Source organism: Eubalaena glacialis, chromosome 15, assembly GCF_028564815.1.
Source record: "Eubalaena glacialis isolate mEubGla1 chromosome 15, mEubGla1.1.hap2.+ XY, whole genome shotgun sequence".
NCBI lineage: Eukaryota > Metazoa > Chordata > Mammalia > Artiodactyla > Balaenidae > Eubalaena > Eubalaena glacialis.
Genome location: NC_083730.1, coordinates 68,424,081 through 68,443,608, shown reverse-complemented (window position 1 = coordinate 68,443,608; position 19,528 = coordinate 68,424,081). Strand labels below are relative to the sequence as shown.

The 19,528-nt window shown below is 41.8% G+C and overlaps 1 protein-coding gene across 1 annotated transcript in view; it reads left to right on the top strand.

Moving 5' to 3' along the window:
- The first annotated feature begins 2,241 nt into the window (after positions 1-2,241).
- The window catches only part of LOC133075150 (sodium/glucose cotransporter 1-like), a 59,164-nt gene continuing 41,877 nt past the window's right edge, over positions 2,242-19,528 (top strand). Inside the window, exons 1-4 of the mRNA XM_061169249.1 lie at positions 2,242-2,358; positions 5,458-5,529; positions 15,202-15,306; positions 16,862-16,921. Coding sequence (XP_061025232.1) covers positions 2,242-2,358; positions 5,458-5,529; positions 15,202-15,306; positions 16,862-16,921 — 354 coding nt within the window. The remainder of the gene's footprint in view (positions 2,359-5,457; positions 5,530-15,201; positions 15,307-16,861; positions 16,922-19,528) is intronic.

Below are 19,528 nucleotides of genomic sequence, written 5' to 3'. Positions count from 1 at the left end.
GGAATGTAAATTGTTGCAGCCACTATGGAAAACAGCATGGAGTTTCCTCAGAACATTAAAAGTGGAACTATCCTATGATCCAATAGTCCCACTTCTGGGGATATATCCAAAGAAAATAAAATCACTATCTCAACATGATATCTATACCGTCTTGTTTATTACAGCATTATATACAGTAGCCAAGATATGGAAACAACCTAAGTGTCCATGGACAGATGAATGGATGCAGAAATGTGAAATCCTGCCATTTACAACAACACAGATGAACTTGGAGGACATTATGCTTAGTGAAATAAACCAGACACAGAAAGACAAATATTGCGTGATCTCACTTACATGTGAAATCTTAAAAAAACAAAACGAACAAACAAAAACCCTCCTAGTAACAGAGAGTAGAAGGGTGGTTATCAGGAGCAAAGGTGTGGAGGAAAAGGGGAGATTCTGATCAAAGGGTACAAATTTCAGTTATAAGTTCAAGAGAACTAATGTGCAGCATGGTGACTATAGTCAATAATAACATATTGTATACGTGAAATTTGCTAAGAGGGATCTCAAGCGTTCTCACTACACACACAAAAAATGGCAACTGAGGTGATTGATATGCAATTAGCTTGATTATAGTAATTATTTCACAATGTATACCTGTATCAAACATTACATTGTATACCTTAAATAGACAACTTTTATTTGTCAATCATATCTCAATGAAGGTGGAAAAAAAATAACATCCGTGATTCACATTATATTTCTTTTGGACAGCACTGAACTAAACTAGGACACAGAATTCTGCTCAGGAGGCTGAGAACATAGACTTCTGACCGGCTGCAAGCCTCCTGCCTTGTGGTCAGACTGACAGCTTATTAGGAGAATCAAACGGGTTAATACATACAAAGTACATATACATGCAAAGGGTATATCGTATCTTAATATAAATCAGGAATCAAGTCCATTCACCAAACTTCAAATTGATGTTTACTGTTTTTGTGACAATGTAAAGAACCTATAGTGGGTAAATTAGACACCATTAGCATATTATTATTTAATGTGTTTATCACTGGATTTTTTGCCTGCTTTAATCTGGTTAATTTTTTTTTTTTAAGGTTTTTTTGCCTGGCTGTGTCAGGTCTTAGTTGCGGCACGTGGGCTCTTCGTTGCAGCACGTGGGCTTCTCTCTAGTTGTGGTGCGCAGGCTCCAGAGTGTGTGGGCTCTGTAGTTTGCCGCACGCAGGCTCTCTAGTTGAGGTGCACAGGCTCAGTAGTTGAGGCGCGCAGGCTTAGTTGCCCTGCGGCATGTGAGATCTTAGTGTCCTGACCAGGGATCAAACCTGCGTCCCCTGCATTGGAAGGTGGATTCTTAACCACTGGACCACCAGAGAAGTCCCTGGTTAATATATTTAGATTAGTTTTTGTTTGTTTATCTGAAGGCTCTGTTTATAGTATTTTATGACACTGTTGTAAAGTTCAACTATGTCAATAAAAAACAAGTTTGGAAAGTAAAAAAAAAGAAGTAGGTCTGGCACCTAGCAAGAGCTATATAACTGTTATCTATTATTATTGTTACTAGTATTATTGACCAAGATTTCTAACAACTCAGCAGAGAAGCACACCAAGGAGAGTAAGGCTTGGCCCAGATTGAAAATTCGCACATCACCTATGAAAGACCAAAGTGCAGAAAACTGAGGAGCCTCTGTAACCAGTGGGTCCAACCAGGGCCATGATTAGGGTGAGGCAAGCGAGGCACTTTCCTTGGCGCAAAATTTAAGGGGAGAGGCAAGGAAACTCAGGACTCGGGATACATAATATTCGAATGCAATAGTTTAATAAATCCAAGTCAATGCCCCAAACCCACAATGAACAAAATTTCGAAATGGTAAATAAAGACAGGAGGGGTATTGCTGGTTTCTCCCGCCTCAGGTTTCATGTGGTTCGTTCGTAAAGACACGGGTACTGATGCTGCTCCGGTAGCCTCGACCCAGACCCACCCCGCGACCAGCTCTCCGTCCAAGGCAAAGCGATTCCGTCCGCAAAAGGACGGCGCTGTGCCGGGACTGGCGGTGAAGGGGCGGCCTTCGTGCAGCGGTCCCCCGAAGGCGGGAACTGAGCCGCGCGAGGCCTGCCCGGAGCTCCCAGGCTGCCCCGGGGCTCTTCCCAGGGTTCCCCGCGGCTGCGACCCCGGAGCCCCACGGAGGCCGTTGCCACTACCCGGCAGCCCGCGGCGCTCACCCGCCCGGGCGCGCCCGCATGGGCTTCCCGTGGTATGGCTTCGCCTGGAGTGCTCAGGTCTTCACCGCCAGTAGTGCCCTGGACGTCCTGGTGATAGTTTTGTACTTCCTGTTGGTCCTGGGCATCGCGCTGTGGGTACTTGGGGCCCGGGGGGTGGAGGGGGGCAGGCCTGGACACCAGGTGGGTTCGATCCTCACCTGCCTGTCACCTGGTCCCCACCTCGCATCCCTCTCGTCCCCGCCCCTGCACAGCCCTCAGCCGGAACCTCTCCACCTTCCCTGTGCCACCTGCTCCCTACCGAGAGTAAGGGCACATCCAAGCCCATCTTCCCTCCCCACCCCACAAATAAACAGGTCAGGCTGCCAGGTGCCTGCCGCCTGGAACCCAAGCCATGTGTAATATGGGGTCGTTGTTCTGATCGATCGTCGTGATGGTGGTGGCAATAGTGACAATTACCCATCCTTAGGCGCTAAAGTGCCTGGTCTGTGCTGAGTGCTTTAAGTGTGTCACATCCTCACAACCAGGCTGTGGATTACAGATGAGGAAACAGGTTCAAAGAGGTTAAGTAACCACAAGGGAATGATGGAGTGCAGATTCGAACCTAGAGCTGCCTGATCTGACGCATGAGCGTAACCACTGCCCAGCAAGCAAGACCTCAAAGGTCACATGTAATTTAGGGCCCTAAGTGTTCACTTTGAATTTGAATTGGGCGCTTATATATTCTACTCTAGTATAAGGTTCTCTTAGTAGGGTGGCGACCGGGTCTCCTTTACTACCATCTGCCCGCTAGCACTTAACCTGTAGGCACTCACAAAGGTGTCTCGTAACTATACTCCCCAGGGCCAGGCAGTGAAAAGTCCGAGGGCAGGTAGGAAGGCTTTGGCCCATGTCATGGTATCGCCCCTCGGCTAAGCTGTTAACCATCAGAAGCCTCTCCGCGGCCTGCTTCATAAGCAGGAGTATCTGGTGACAGCGCCACCATTCGCTAGCTAGTGGGAGAGTTCATTGCGGGCTGCCCCCACCCAGCTGAAGCTTTCATGCCCATGTGACCTTTACTTCGGGGCGCTTCACCAGGTCACAAGCAGGATCTTACTGTGCAGAATCTGGTCCTTCAAAGCAAGATCACTAGACAGTCTTTTGAGTGTTTACCATGCTGTGAGTGGGCAGATAGAGTAATGGAAATATGGTCTCCATCCTCTTAAGAGAATTTCGTATCTCTCCCAACTGAAAAGAAGTCGGAGGTATTGATATTTACCCAGATCATTCAAACAAACGATTTTTTTCAAATTGGCTTCAGTTATGAGAAACATCCTTCTAGGTGGCCCAGGCCGGGCTCTGTGTAGTGGGCACTTTGGGATCCTTCCCCAGCTGCTCTCACTGAATTAGGAAGCCCCCACCCAGCTTTCTTCCGGGTCTAGTTGGGGCCTAGGTGTGGCCAAGGTCTGAGGACCCGTAAGCCATCCGGCCGCTTCCAAAGGAAACCTGTTCCTTCTGTTCTTCTAGGAGCCATAAAACATGTGCTGTTATCCAGAATGCTTTGATCTTTTTCCTTCTTTGTATTGTTATTTTTCCTTTGGTCCTTTTGAAAACTCGTATATTGTTTTTAATCACATGCTCACTGTAAGAAGTGAGGAGATGCATAACTGTCTAGAGGAGTTATGGTTCCTCCCTCAGCCATTCCCATCCCTCTGAGGTACCCAGGGCCTGCGTGTCCCTCCTCCCTTCTCAGTAGTTACACAGACACATAGGTAAAGGTTTTGCGTTTTTGTCTTTACAAAAAATGTGATCTTATGATACACATTACCCTGCAGTTTGCTTTTTTTCCGTTACTACATGATGTGGAGTCCTTCAGGTCTATAGCTAGAGATCTAGCTCATGTTTTTTTTGTTTTAAATAAATTTATTTATTTATTTATTTGTTTATTTTTGGCTGCATTGGGTCCTCGTTGCTGCGCCCGGGCTTTTCTCTAGTTGTGGCGAGCAGGGGCTACTCTTTGTTGCGGTGCGCGGGCTTCTCATTTCAGTGGCTTCTCGTTGCGGAACACAGGCTCTAGGCACGTGGGCTTCAGTAGTTGTGGCACACGGGCTCAGTAGTTGTGGCTTGCGGGCTCTAGAGCTCAGGCTCAGTAGTTGTGGTGCACGGGCTTACTTGCTCCGCAGCATGTGGAATCTTCCTGGACCAGGTCTCAAACCTATGTCCCCTGCATTGGCAGACGGATTCTTAACCACTGCACCACCAGGCAAGTCCTAGCTCATGTTTTTATTAGATGCACAATAGTCAAACACGTGTGTGATTCAGCTCTTCCCTACTCATTGACACTTAGATTGCTGCCAGATTGTTGTTTTTTAATAAGATTTTTAAAAAATATATATTTATTTATTTGTTTGTTTATTTTTGGCTGCATTGGGTCTTCGTTGCTGCTGTTGTTTTTAATGTGTTGGTGCTTTTAAGCTGTGTAGCATGGATTCCCGAAATTGGAATTTCTGGGTTAGAAGGGTGTGTTTACTTGAAATTTTAGTAGATATCACTAAATGGCAATCCCCAAAGCTTGTTGAGATTTACGTTTCTCAGAAGCAGCATATGAGCACGTTCTTTCCCCAGGCCTTTACCAGCCTGGTGATGTGAAGGGACTCCATTATAAGGCAGATACCCCAGATGGTGGTAATAAGTTCACTTCTCCCACAGAAACACTTTTTTGTCAACCAGTGGTCATCCGTGGGTCCTGCTAGTCCTAGGCAATCCAGGAAATCCCCAAGACTATCTTTTGACCATACTGGAGTCTGGGAATCAGAGCTGGGGACCTGAGGAGAGAGCTCTTGGGTGCGTTGGGAGGACTTCATAGTCTTGGCAACGTGACTGCTCTCCCGGAAGAAGCTAGGCTAGTGTTCAGCTTTGCCATTGCCAGTCAATCGACACACTCGCTGAACCACTCATCTCCAAGACTCTGCTGGGAACCATGCACTGGTTAACTATTTGGGGAAAAAATAAAGCAATATTATTTTCACACTAGTGTGGAGAAATGGACAAGCCCATGCAATCTCATAGCTGGGAGAGGCAGTGGGCCCTCCTCTAACTCAGCAGGTAGAGACCTCTGTCCTTAAAAAGAATGAAGGGGGAATGGGATCTCTGCAAAGGACATTTACCCATAAGTGAAGGTCATCTGTTTGTGAGACCTGTGTCTTTGAAGCAGTTTGGTTTCTTGGATTCCCTCCCGACACCGCACCTTTTTTTAAGGCTATATTGTCAAGCAGTCGTGGGACAGTAGAAGCCTTCTTCCTGGCTGGCCGATATCTAGCATGGTGGCAGGTGAGTATGCCTTGCATGTGCAGTCCAGTTTGCGGGCTGCGTGTGGATTCATTTATTACTTTAATTTAGATGTCTTTTACCCCCAAATAATTTGAAGTTGCTAAATCAGGAAAGTCATTTCATTAGTACTTCCCTTAACTCTTCCATTCAGCTCAGTGTAGTTCAGTAACCATTACTAGGTGCCTGGTAGTACAAGGTATTGTTCTAGGTTCTGGGACACAGATAGGACATAGTGAGTCCTGCCCTCTGGAAGCACACAGTGTAGAGTGGGAGTCGGATGTGACTTCTTTTTTCTGTTTTTTGAATTTTATTTATTTTTATACAGCAGGTTCTTATTAGTTATCTATTTTATACATGTTGGTGTATAATATGTCAATCCCAATCTCCCAGTTCATCCCACCACCACCACCCTTCCCCCGCTCTCCCTCCTCGGTGTCCATACGTTTGTTCTCTACATCTGTGTCTCTATTTCTGCCTTGCAAACCAGTTCATCTGTACCATTTTTCTAGATTCCACATATATGCGTTAATATACGATATTTGTTTTTCTCTTTCTGACTTACTTCACTCTGTATGACAGTCTCTAGGTCCATCCACGTCTCTACAAATGACCCTTTTTATGGCTGAGTTCCATTGTATATATGTACCACATCTTCTTTATCCAGTCATCTGTCGATGGGCATTTAGGTTGCTTCCATGACCTGGCTATTGTAAATAGTGTTGCAATGAACATTGGGGTGCATGTGTCTTTTTGAATTATGGTTTTCTCTGGGTATATGCCCAGTAGTGGGATTGCTGGGTCATATGGTAATTCTATTTTTAGTTTTTTTAAGGAACCTTCATACTGTTCTCCATAGTGGCTGTATCAATTTACATTCCCACCAACAATGCAAGAGGGTTTCCTTTTCTCCACACCCTCTCCAGAATTTGTTGTTTGTAGATTTTCTGATGATGCCCATTCTAACCAGTGTGAGGTGATATCTCATTGTAGTTTTGATTTGCACTTCTCTAATAATTAGTGAGGTTGAGAAGCTTTTCATGTGCCTCTTGGCCATCTGTATGTCTTCTTTGGAGAAATGTCTATTTAGGTCTTCTGCCCATTTTTTGATTTGGTTGTTTTTGTTTTAATATTGAGCTGCATGAGCTGTTTATATATTTTGCAGATTAATCCTTTGTTGATTCGTTTGCAAATATTTTCTCCCATCCTGAGGGTTGTCTTTTTGTCTTGTTTATAGTTTCCTGTGCTGTGCAAAAGCTTTTAAGTTTCATTAGGTCCCATTTGTTTATTTTTGTTTTTATTTCCATTACTCTAGGAGGTGGGTCAAAAAAGATCTTGCTGTGATTTATGTCAAAGAGTGTTCTTCCTATGTTTTCCTCTGTTTTATAGTGTCCGGTCTTACTTTTAGGTCTTTAATCCATTTTGAGTTTATTTTTGTGTATGGTGTTAGTGTTCTAATTTCATTCTTTTACATGTAGCTGTCCAGTTTTCCCAGCACCACTTATTGAAGAGACTTTTCTTTTCTCCATTGTATATCCTTGCCTCCTTTGTCATAGATTAGTTGACCATAGGTGCGTGGGTTTATCTCTGGGCTTTCTATCCTGTTCCATTGGTCTATATTTCTGTTTTTGTGCCAGTACCATATTGTCTTGATTACTGTAGCTTTGTAGTATAGTCTGAAGTCAGAGAGTCTGATTCCTCCAGCTCCATTTTTTCCTCTCAAGATTGCTTTGGCTATTCAGGGTCTTTTGTGTCTCCATACAAATTTTAAGATTTTTTTGTTCTAGTTTTGTAAAAAATGCCGTTGATAATTTGATAGGGATTGCATTGAATCTGTAGACTGCTTTGGATAGTATAGTCATTTTCACAATATTGATTCTTCCAATCCACAACATGGTATATCTCTTCATCTGCTTGTGTGATCTTTGATTTCTTTTGTCAGTGTCTTATAGTTTTCTGAGTACAGGTCTTTTGCCTCCTTAGGTAGGTTTATTCCCAGGTATTTTATTCTTTTTGTTGCAATGGTGAATGGGATTGTTTCCTTAATTTCTCTTTCTGATCTTTCATTGTTTGTGTATAGGAATGCAAGAGATTTCTGTGCATTAATTTTGTATCCTGCAACTTTACAAGATTCATCGATTAGCTCTAGTAGTTTTCTAGTGGCATCTTTAGGATTTTCTATGTATAGTATCATGTCATCGGCAAACAGTGACAGTTTTATTTCTTCTTTTCCAATTTGGGTTCCTTTTATTTCTTTTTCTTCTCTGATTGCCATGGCTAGGACTTCCAAAACTATGTTGAATAATAGTGGTGAGAGTGGACATCCTTGTCTTGTTCCTGATCTTAGAGGAAATGCTTTCAGTTTTTTACCATTGAGAATGATGTTTGCTGTGGGTTTGTCGTATATGGCCTTTATTATGTTGAGGTAGGTTCCCTCTGTACCCACTTTTTGGAGAGTTTTTATCATAAATCGGTGTTGAATTTTGTCAAAAGCTTTTTCTGCATCTATTGAGATGATCATATGGTTTTTATTCTTCAGTTTGTTAATATGGTTTATCACATTGATTGATTTGCATATATTGAAGAATCCTTGCATCCCTGAGATAAATCCTACTTGATCATGGTATATGATCCTTTTAATGTGTTGTTGGATTCTGTTTGCTAGTATTTTGTTGAGGATTTTTGCATCTATATTCATCAGTGATACTGATCTGTAATTTTCTTTTTTTTTGTAGTATCTCTGTCTGGTTTTGGTATCAGGGTGATGGTGGCCTTGTAGAATGAGTTTGGGAGTGTTCCTTCCTCTGCAATTTTTTGGAAGAGTTTGAGAAGGATGGGTGTTAGCTCCTCTCTAAATGTTTGATAGAATTCACCTGTGAAGCCATCTGGTCCTGGACTTTTGTTTGTTGGAAGATTTTTAATCACAGTTTCAATTTCATTTCTTGTGATTGGTCTGTTCATATTTTCTATTCCGTCCTGGTTCAGTCTTGGAAGGTTATACCTTTCTAAGAATTTGTCCATTTCTTCCAGGTTGTCCATTTTATTGGCATAGAGTTGCTTGTCGTAGTCTCTTATGATGCTTTGTATTTCTGCGGTGTCCGTTGTAACTTCTCCTTTTTCATTTCTAATTTTATTGATTTGAGTCCTCTCCCTCTTTTTCTTGATGAGTCCTGCTAAAGGTTTATCAATTTTGTTTATCTTCTCAAAGAACCAGCTTATAGTTTTATTGATCTTTGCTGTTGTTTTCTTTGTTTCTATTTCATTTATTTCTGCTCTGATCTTTATGATTTCTTTCCTTCTACTAACTTTGGGTTTTGTTTGTTCTTCTTTCTCTAGTTCCTTTAGGTGTAAGGTTAGATTGTTTATTTGAGATTTTCCTTGTTTCTTGAGGTAGGATTGTATTGGTATAAACTTCCCTCTTAGAACTGCTTTTGCTGCATTCCATAGGGTTTGGATTGTCGTGTTTTCATTGTCATCTGTCTCTAGGTAGTTTTTGATTTCCTCTTTGATTTCTTCAGTGATCTCTTGGTTATTTAGTAACGTATTGTTTAGCCTCCATGTGTTTGTGTTTTTTATGGGTTTTTTTCCCTGTAATTGATTTCTAATCTCATAGTGTTGTGGTCAGAAAAGATGCTTGATATGATTTCAATTTTCTTAAATTTACCGAGGCTTGATTTGTGAACCAAGATGTGATCTATCCTGGAGAATGTTCCATGTGCACTTGAGAAGAAAGTGTAATCTTCTGTTTTCAGGTGGAATGTCCTATAAATATCAATTAAATCTATCTGGTCCATTGTGTCATTTAAAGCTTGTGTTTCCTTATTAATTTTCTGTCTGGATGATCTGTCCATTGGTGTAAGTGAGGTGTTAAAGTCCCCCACTATTATTGTGTTACTGTCAATTTCCTCTTTTATAGCTGTTAGCATTTGCATTTGCCTTATGTATTGAGGTGCTCCTATGTTGGGAGCATATATATTTATAATTGTTTTATCATCTTCTTGGATTGATCCCTTGATCGTTATGTAATTTCCTTCCTTGTCTCTTGTAACATTCTTTATTTTAAAGTCTATTTTATCTGATATGAGTATTGCTACTCCAGCTTTCTTTTGATTTCCATTTGCATGGAATATCTTTTTCCATCCCCTCACTTACAGTCTGTATGTGTCCCTAGGTCTGAAGTGGGTCTCTTGTAGACGGCATATATATGGGTCTTGTTTTTGTATCCATTCAGCAAGCCTGTGTCTTTTGGTTGGAACATTTAATCCATTCACATTTAAGGTAATTATCAATATGTATGTTCCTATTGCCATTTTCTTAATTGTTTTGGGTATGTTTTTGTAGGTCCTTTTCTTCTCTTGTGTTTCCCACTTAGAGAAGTTCCTTTAGCATTTGTTGTAGAGCTGGTTTTGTGGTGCTGAATTCTCTTAGCTTTTGCTTGTCTGTAAAGCTTTTGATTTCTCCGCCAAATCTGAATGAGATCCTTGCCGGGTAGAGTAATCTTGGTTGTAGTTTCTTCCCTTTCATCACTTTAAATATATCATGCCACTCCCTTCTGACTTGTAGAGTTTCTGCTGAGAAATCAGCTGTTAACCTTATGGGAGTTCCCTTGTATGTTATTTGTCATTTTTCCCTTGTTGCTTTTAATAATTTTTCTTTGTCTTTAATTCTTGACAATTTGATTACTATGTGTCTTGGTGTGTTTCTCCTTGGGTTTATGCTTCCTGGGACTCTCTGCACTTCCTGGACTTGGGTGGCTATTTCCTTTCCCATGTTAGGGACGTTTTTGACTATAATCTCTTCAAATATTTTCTCAGGTCCTTTCTCTCTCTCTTCTCCTTCTGGGACCCCTCTAATGCAAATGTTATTGCATTTAATGTTGTCCCAGAGGTCTCTTAGGCTGTCTTCATTTATTTTCATTCTTTTTTCTTTATTATGTTTTGCGGCAGTGAATTCCACCATTCTGTCTTCCAGGTCACTTATCCGCTCTTCTGCCTCAGTTATTCTGCTATTGATTCCTTCTAGTGTATTTTTCATTTCATTTATTATATTGTTCATCTCTGTTTGTTTGTTCTTTCATTCTTCTAGTTGTTTGTTCTTTAATTCTTCTAGATCTTTGTTTTTTTTTTAATTTAAAAAAAGATATTTATTTATTTATGGCTATGTTGGGTCTTCGTTGCTGCACATGGGCTTTCTCTAGTTGCAGCAAACGGGGGCTACTCTTCATTGCAGTGCATGGGCTTCTCATCGCGGTGGCTTCTCTTGTTGCGGAGCACGGGCTCTAGGCACGCGGGCTTCAGTAGTTGTGGCTCGCGGACTCTAGAGCGCAGGCTCAGTAGTTGTGGCACATGGGCTTAGTTGTTCTGCGGCACGTGGGATCTTCCCGGACCAGGGACTGAACCTGTTTCCCCTGCATTGGCAGGCAGATTCTTATCCACTGCGCCACCAAGGAAACCCTCTTTTAGGTCTTTTTTAAACATTTCTTGCATCTTCTCGATCTTTGCCTGCATTCTTTTTCCGAAGTCCAGGATCATCTTCACTATCATTATTCTAAATTATTTTTCTGGAAGGTTGCCTATCTCCACTTCACTTAATTGTTTTTCTGGGGTTTTATCTTGTTCCTTCATTTGGTACATCATCCTCTGCCATTTCATTTTGTCTATCTTTCTCAATGTGTTTTTTGTTCCACAGGCTGCAGGATTTTAGTTCTTCTTGCTTCTGCTGTCTGCCCTCTGGTGGATGAGGTTATCTAAGAGGCTTGTGCAGGCTTCCTGATGGGAGGGACTGGTGGTGGGTAGAGCTGGGTGTTGCTCTGGTGGGCAGAGCTCAGTAAAACTTTAATCTGCTTGTCTGCTGATGGGTGGGGCTGAGTTCCCTCCCTGGTGGTTGTTTGGCCTGAGGCAACCCAGCACTGGAGGCTACAGGCTCTTTGGTGGGGCTAATGGTGGACTCCAAGACGGCTCATGCCAAGGAGTACTTCCCAGAACTTATGCTGCCAGTGTCCTTGTCCCCAGGGTGAGCCACGGCTTCCCCCCGCCTCTGCAGGAAACCCTCCAACACTAGCGGGTAGGTCTGGTTCAGTCTCCTGTGGGGTCACTGCTCCTTCCCCCTGGGTCTTGATGTGCACACTACTTTGTGTGTGTCCTCCAAGAGTGGAGTCTCTGTTTCCCTCAGTCCTGTCAAAGTTCTGCAATCAAATCCTGCTAGACTTCAAAGTCTGATTCTCTGGGAATTCCTCCTCCCGTTGCCAGACCCCTAGGTTGGGAAGCCTGATGTGAGCCTCAGAACCTTCACTCCAGTGGGCGGGCTTCTGTGGTATAATTGTTCTCTAGTTTGTGAGTCACACACCCAGCGGTTATGGGATTTGATTTTATCATGATTGCGCCCCTCCTACCGTCTCATTGCGGCTTCTCCTTTGTCTTTGGATATGGGGTATCTTTTTTGGTGAGTTCCCGTGTCTTCCTGTCGATGATTGTTCAGCAGTTAGTTGTGATCCAGTGCTCTTGCAAGAGGGAGTGAGCACACGTCCTTCTACTCCTCCATCTTGAACCAATCCTGGATGTGACTTCTTTTTACACTATTAGAATTAGTGCTTAGTGAACAAACTGTATTATGGTATTGATAAAGGAAATGGAAATAAAAGAGTAATTTTGCCACTTCAACTTTCTTTCTTTTATACTTTTATTCAGTCAGCAAATATCCAATGGGTATGAGTTGCTCTTGTCTGGGCCCTCCATGTGGCTTATTCATGTGGTCGGTGCTCAGGCCTCCTCTTACCTGGCTTGGCGGTGGTGAAACTGAAACTCAGTCCTCCCTCCTACCCCACGTTGCCGCCTGGCTCTCCTCCTTTCCTGCTGCTTCACCAGCCACTCGTTCGAGGTCCCCCTGCCTGGTTCTTTCCCATCTCCCTGGCTGCTGAATGCTGGACCTCCCCAGGGCCAGACCCTGGTGTCTCCTTTCCAGTTACACTGACATGCCTGGCAACATGCCATTAAAGACAACTTGCTAGAATAGTAGCAAGTCCCAGCTCTCTCCCTCAACTCCAGTCTTGTGTATCCCGCTGCCCATTTGACACCTGACTCGAAAGGTCTGTCAGGTCTTGCGCATGGAACATGCATTCTGCACATCTTTTACTCCTGCCGTCTTCCCTGTCCCTGAACGGCAACTCCATCCTTCTAGTTGCTCAGGTTGACACCCGTGGAGTCGTGTTAGACTCTTTATTCTCTCTCACCCCAACTTCCAATCCATCAGGAAGTCCTGGGACTCGATTTAAAAAACAGATTTGAAATCCGACCCCTTCTCATCAGTGCCTCTAGGCCCATGCTGCTGTCACCCTCACCTGGATTGATTGTAACAGCCTCTTCTCTCGGCGCCCTCCTTCCACTTGTGCTCCTCCACGTCCAACCTCAACAAAGCAGCTGAAGGGTCAGACCATGTCACCTGACTGCTTAAAACCCTCTGGGGGCTCCCATGTCACCCAGAATGAAAGCCCAGCCTATGTTAGGCCACAGATGATCTGCACCTCCTTACCTCTGTGACCTTGAACAATTTAGCTGTGCTCCTGCCTCAGGGCCATTGCCCCTGCTGCTCCCTCTGCCTGGAGGCTCTCTGCTCTCACAGGGACCCCTGGCTTGCCCCTCACCCCTCCTCACAGAAAGTCGGCCCTGCCCACTCTACTGCACAGCACTTCCTGCCTGCTTTCTTTTTTTTTTTTTTAATTGGGTATAGTTGTTTTACAATGTTGTGTTAGTTTCTACTGTACAGCGAGGTGAAGTAGAGTTCCCTGTGCTATACAGCAGGTTCTCATTAGTTATCTATTTTATACATATTAGTGTATATTTGTCAATCCCAATCTCCCAGTTCATCCCACCCCCCCCTTTTCCCCCCTTGGTGCCCATACATTTGTTCTCTACATCTGTGTCTCTATTTCTGCCTTGCAAACCAGTTCATCTGTACCATTTTTCCAGATTCCACATTTATGTGTTAATATATGATATTTGTTTTTCTCTTTCTGACTTCACTCTGTATGACAGTCTCTAAGTCCATCCACGTCTCTACAAATGGCCCAATTTCGTTTCTTCTTATGGCTGAGTAATATTCCATTATATATATGTACCACATCTTTTTTATCCATTCGTCTGTTGATGGACATTTAGGTTGCTTCCGTGCCTGCCTGCTTTCTAACCTTTCTTCTTCTCTGTAGGACTTTACTATTTATCACTGTCTATTGTGCTATAAAATAATCCCCTAATTTATCTTGTTCATCCTCTTCTTCCTAAGAGAATGTTAGCTTCATGAGGGCAGGGATTTGTCCGTTTTACTCACTGATGTATTCCTAGTATGTACAACACTGTCTGACACATAGTTGGCAGTGGACATTTATTAATAGTTACTGAATTAATGAAGGTACATTTAATGTACTAATGTCTTCCTAGGTCTATATAAACATAGGTAAGTAGATAGAGATATTTTATATTTATACACAGTTGTATAGTGTTATATCATATGGACATTCCACCATTTATGTAACATATTATTGGGCAATTTAGATTGTATATAGTTTTTCATTATTATGATAAAGGTAGCAAACATTCCTAATAGCAAAAATAACTGCTTGAGTAATTATTATGTGCCTCTTCCAAGATTTTTTTTGCCTTATATTTGTTGGTGCTATGATATTTGGGTGCCTGTATGTTCTCAGTTATGTCTTACTAGTGCATTTTATGTTTCATGGTTTAAAAACAAAACAAAAAAAACCTCTGTCATATTTAATGCTTTTGGTATTGAATGCTACTTTATCTTATGTTAATATCGTCACTGCTGTGTTTTTTGTTTGTTTTTATCTAAAAGGCTTTGTTATTTTTAGTCTCTCTTAATAATTTGGTTTTAAGTGTATCTTGTGTCAAATATAGCACAGTATTTGGATTTGGATTTTGAACGGAGTGGCTATCTCTACTCAATTAAAATTGGTTTAGGAGGGATTTTGTTCATTTTAAATGCCTCTGGGATTTTTTATTTTGAAAGTAACATATGCTGGTTGTAAAAAAAAAAAAAAAGTTACAATCCAAGTATGGAACTTGAAATTTTCTTACCATTCCATTTCTATAACCATGATTCCAGTCCCCAGAAGTATTTTTATATATATACTACCAGAATCACTCCCATCTATATATAAACATACATGTGCACAAGTGTAATGTGCACACACAAAATTTTAATGAGATTATATTATCAATATTGTTTACGTTATTTTTTATCATTTAATAGAGTTCCTTTATTCTTTCTGTATGCTACATTGTATTTCATCATATTCATGTACCTTAGTATTTTAACCATTCTCTTATAATCAGTTAGATTGTTAATATTTTTAAATTACTTCAAACAGTGATGAAATTACACTCCTGCTAATATTTCTGCAGTTGCAAGTAAGTCAGTGGAGCGTGTGGAGGGTGGCAACATAAGAATGCAGTAATACTTTTTCCCCTTCATCCCTTTTTACTTGGCTTCTAATTTATGGTTAGGGTTTGTATAGAAAAAATATGAATGGGAATTCTGCCCAGGGTATAATCCCTTTTGAGGAAATGTATTGATAAAATTCAGGTTGAGTTTATATTTGTGAAAATTAGTTTTTGAAGTTGGACTAAAAGTTCTGATCTGTAATTGTCTTTTGATTTTCAGATAGGTGCTTTTCTTTTTGCCTCGAATATTGGCACTGGGCACTTTATGGGCCTGGCTGGAAAGGGGGTGTCTTCAGGGATTGCTGTTGGGGCCTTCGAGTGGAATGTAAGTAGTGCCTTCTGTAGCAGCTAACCTCCACCTTTATCATTGTCCAAATGAAACATAAAATCTTGCTTTCAACCCTGAGTAAATATTAAAGACTCCTTGAGAAGTCATGGAAGAAAGGAACCAAGTCTTTGATTTCTCAACAAGATTGTGCTAGTTTTCATTCTTCTTAGTAAAGTAATGAAGAGATAGAGGATGTTTACATTCCAAGGACCATAGGAATACAGTTAGGAGACTAGTCAGGTAGGGAAAAGATCATATTAACACTTAAATATATATGTACATAAACATATACATACATACATACACATATATATGTGTGTGTGTACATAAACATACAGATATATATGTATATATGTGTGTGTGTATTTATCGGTATGTACACATTTGCAGTATGCAGTTGACCCTTGAAAAACATGCATTTAAACTGTGCACGTCCGGTTACACGCAGATTTTTTTCAATAAATATAGTACTTGTATTTTCATTTCACAGATCTTTAAATTGACTAAGTGTGGGGAAAAGTTTGTGTTCAATTAGAGATCACAATATGTGGAATCAAAAGAACTAGGGTTTGAGTCCTGATTCTGTCCAGATTGTTTCAGCTTCCTGCCCTTGGATGAGTCATTTATCAATTCCTTTGTTTTTGAGACAGATTTAGCTTGACTACATGGGCATTGGCACCCCTAACCCCCACATTGTTCACTGTATACTGAGAATAGGCTCAACTGAGTTCTTTGAGCTATTCAGCTGGTTACTACAAAACTCCTAACTGATCGCCTATGAATACCAGGTTTCAACTATAAAACTTATAAAATGGATTATTTATCTAATCTGTGGAATAAATTTGTTGTAGGACATAGAATTTGTTCACCTAAATTAATATAAGTGAATTCATGTGTCTTGGGTTAATTAACCTATCTCTATATAAATCACCTGGCCCTTTTTTTTTTTTTGATAAATCAGAAAGCTCCCTACTTTCTGGGTCTCATCTTTTCCTGTGGTAGACTACAGAAATAAACAATACTTCTAACAAAGTTAATTCCAGACCTGATAAGGAGCCCTGGTCTTTACCACCATTTAGTTCTCAGAATTCATTCACATCTCCTTCATATATTCAACTTACCCCTTCTTTGTAAAGAAAGCCAGAGCCAAATGCATTACTTAATTTCAGTAACTTGTGTAAATTTTGGTATAGTTTCTCCACCATTTCTCTGAATGGTTTCTGATTTTTTTTTTTTTACTATCTTTTTTGTTTAATTATAAGCCACCTTCGTTTCTATCTGGAAGTAGGCAAACAATAAATTTTAATAAATATCTTGAAAATTGGCTCAGTTAACCCCCCCTAAATTAAGAATGCACCCCTTTATAGGCAAAGATCAAGTGCCTATAAGTTAAGTTTGTTGTACTGGAAGGCTTATGCTTGGGCTGTTATTTGCAAGGTCCCCAGTAATGATACATTTCTTGGGCTCAAAACAGTAACTGAGCTTGCATCTCATTTAAGAGCTTAGCCTAGGTGGGACCCTGATTTAATTGCTCTTCTTTTCTTGGTTTCAGGCTCCATTTATGCTCTGTGTTCTTGGTTGGGTATTTTCTCCCATTTACATTAAGGCTGGGGTGAGTATCCATTACCAGTCACTCTTTTCTCTACAATATTTTTTCTTACAAATATTGCATATGTACATAAAAACATCCTAGAGGGGGCTTCCATGGTGGCACAGTGGTTAAGAATCCGCCTGCCAATGCAGAGGACATGGGTTCGAGCCCTGGTCCAGGAGGATCCCACATGCCGCGGAGCACCTGAGCCCGTGCGCCACAACTGCTGAGCTTGTGCTATTGAGCCTGCGTGCTGCGGCTGCTGAAGCCCACGCGCCTAGGGCCTGTGCTCCGCAACAGGAGGGGCCGCCGCAATCAGAAGCCTGCTCACTGCAGCGGAGAGTGGCCCCCGCTCGCCACAGCTAGAGAAAGCCCGCGCGCAACAACCAAGACCCAACGCAGCCAAAAATAAATTAATTAATTAAATTTAATTAAATTTTAAAAAAAGACATCCTAGAGGACAAGTTAAACTTCTCAGTGTTCTGATCCTTGTACTGATTTCCCTAAATCCTAAGAAATGTCTGAAATAACATCATTCTGACTGGTAATCAGAAGCCAGTAACTGCCTACTGTTTCACTCTGGACCTTGCTCAAGAGTTCACCTCTTAAGGCTTTTATAGAAAACATTTTAAAACTTTGTTAAAAAATAAGACCTAAATTAAGAGAACAATTCTGTTAATGATTGGAAGACAACAGCCTAAAAATGTTAGTTCTCCCTAAACCCAGAAGAAGATGTTTGAGGAACTTGACAGGCTGACTCTAAAATGTATGTAGGAGATAAGGGGACAAAGATGTCAGTGCCTGGCTGAGAGAGAACAAAGAAGAGACCGTCCAGGCCTAGCATCCACAGGGATACATGGCATGATGTCACCAACATGGCAGAATAAGAGTGTTCTGTCAAAGAACTCCAGTTTAGACTGTCACCCACAGGCAAGAGGGCCTTTGTGGAAGTACAGGAGTCATGCTGTTGGAAAAAAAAATACCCACGACTGGATGCATTGAAGAGGGTGAGAGGGACAGGTTCACTTTACCCATGTCACCGCTCCCCCGAGGTAGCACAGCTCAGTGCCAAGAGAGACCTTCTTAGCCTGAGATTTGTCCCATGGGGGAGAGTGACAGTGTGTGAGTGCCCAGCTACTCTAGCTGCGCAGACTGCTGCCAAAAAGACCTACTTCTTTCTCACTCCATCTAGAATATCCAGGTGTGCTGTATGACCGGGGGCGGGGAGTGGCTGGGAGAGCAGCACTCAGGGCTCTCAGATGGCATCAAAGGAACACAAATCCTACTAACCCCCTTGCAAACTCTATCAGGAAACCTGCCAGTAAGCCGCTGGGGCCTCTTCACCTGCAGATCTCCCCAGCTGGCCCGCAGACACCCCAACATTCTGCATGCCTCACCCACATATGCCTCCACCTTGTGGCCAGCTCCCTTAGCTTACCTCCAACTGTGGCAGTGTTGATTCCTGGCATAAAGCTAGTGAGCACACGTAGAAAGCCAACCTGACCCTGTGGGATTGGGAAAGCACACAGACGAGCATTCAGCACCACCCTCAGTAAGACAAGCAAACTGGAGGCTGTCAGCACTCAGCCTGGCTTTGTAGGATCAAGGAAGACATGTGAAGCAGGTGTATCCAAGGAAAGGTCTGAGAAATCGTCAGAATCCCTAGCAGGACTGATGGAAGGTATTTCTCTCCAAAAACCAGTCAGTAAAAACTGGAGGCAGTGACTGCTTCCTCAAATGCAGAAACAGCAACACAAGACTTCAAGGAACTTGAAAAATCGAGGAAACATGACACCACCAAAGGAACACAATAATTTTCCAGTAACCAACTCCAAAGATTTGCCTGATAAAAAGTTCAAGACAGTTGTTTGAAGGAAGCTCAGTGAGCTACAAGAAAACACAGAAGGACAACTCAGCAAAATAAGGAAAACAATATGTGAAGGAAATGAGAGGTTTAACAGAGAGATAGGAATCCTAACCAAACAAATTCTGGAGCTGAAGATTACAATGAGTGAAATGAAAAATGCAACTGAGGACATCAACAGCAGGCTTGGCAAAGCAGAAGAAAGATTCTGTGAACTCAATGATAGGTCATTTGAAATTACCCAGTCAGAGGAGAACAAAGGAAAAAGAATGAAAAAGAGTGAAGAAAGCCTATGTGAGCTATGGGACACCATTAAAAGAAACAATCTACACATTACTGGCATCCCAGAAGGAGAAGAGAGGGAGAAGCAGGCAGAAAGCTTATTTAAAATGGAGAACTTCCCAAATCTGAGGAGAGATTTGGATATCCAAGATGACAAAACTCATCGGTTCCTCCCCAAGTTTTAACCCCAAACTATCTTCACCAAGACACATTATAATAAAACTGTCTGAAATCAAAGACAGAGAGGAAATTTTAAAAGCAGGAAAAGAAAAAAAATTCCTCACATACAAGGGAACCCCCATAAGGCTATCAGTGGATTTCTCAGCAGAATGCTTGCAGGACAGGAGACAGTGGGATGATGTATTCAAAGTGGTAAAAGAAAAAGACTGCCAACCAAGAATACTTTATCTGGCAGAGTTGGTCTTCAGAAATGAAAGAGAAAAAAAGACTTTCTCAGACAAACCAAAGCTGGGGGAGTTCAT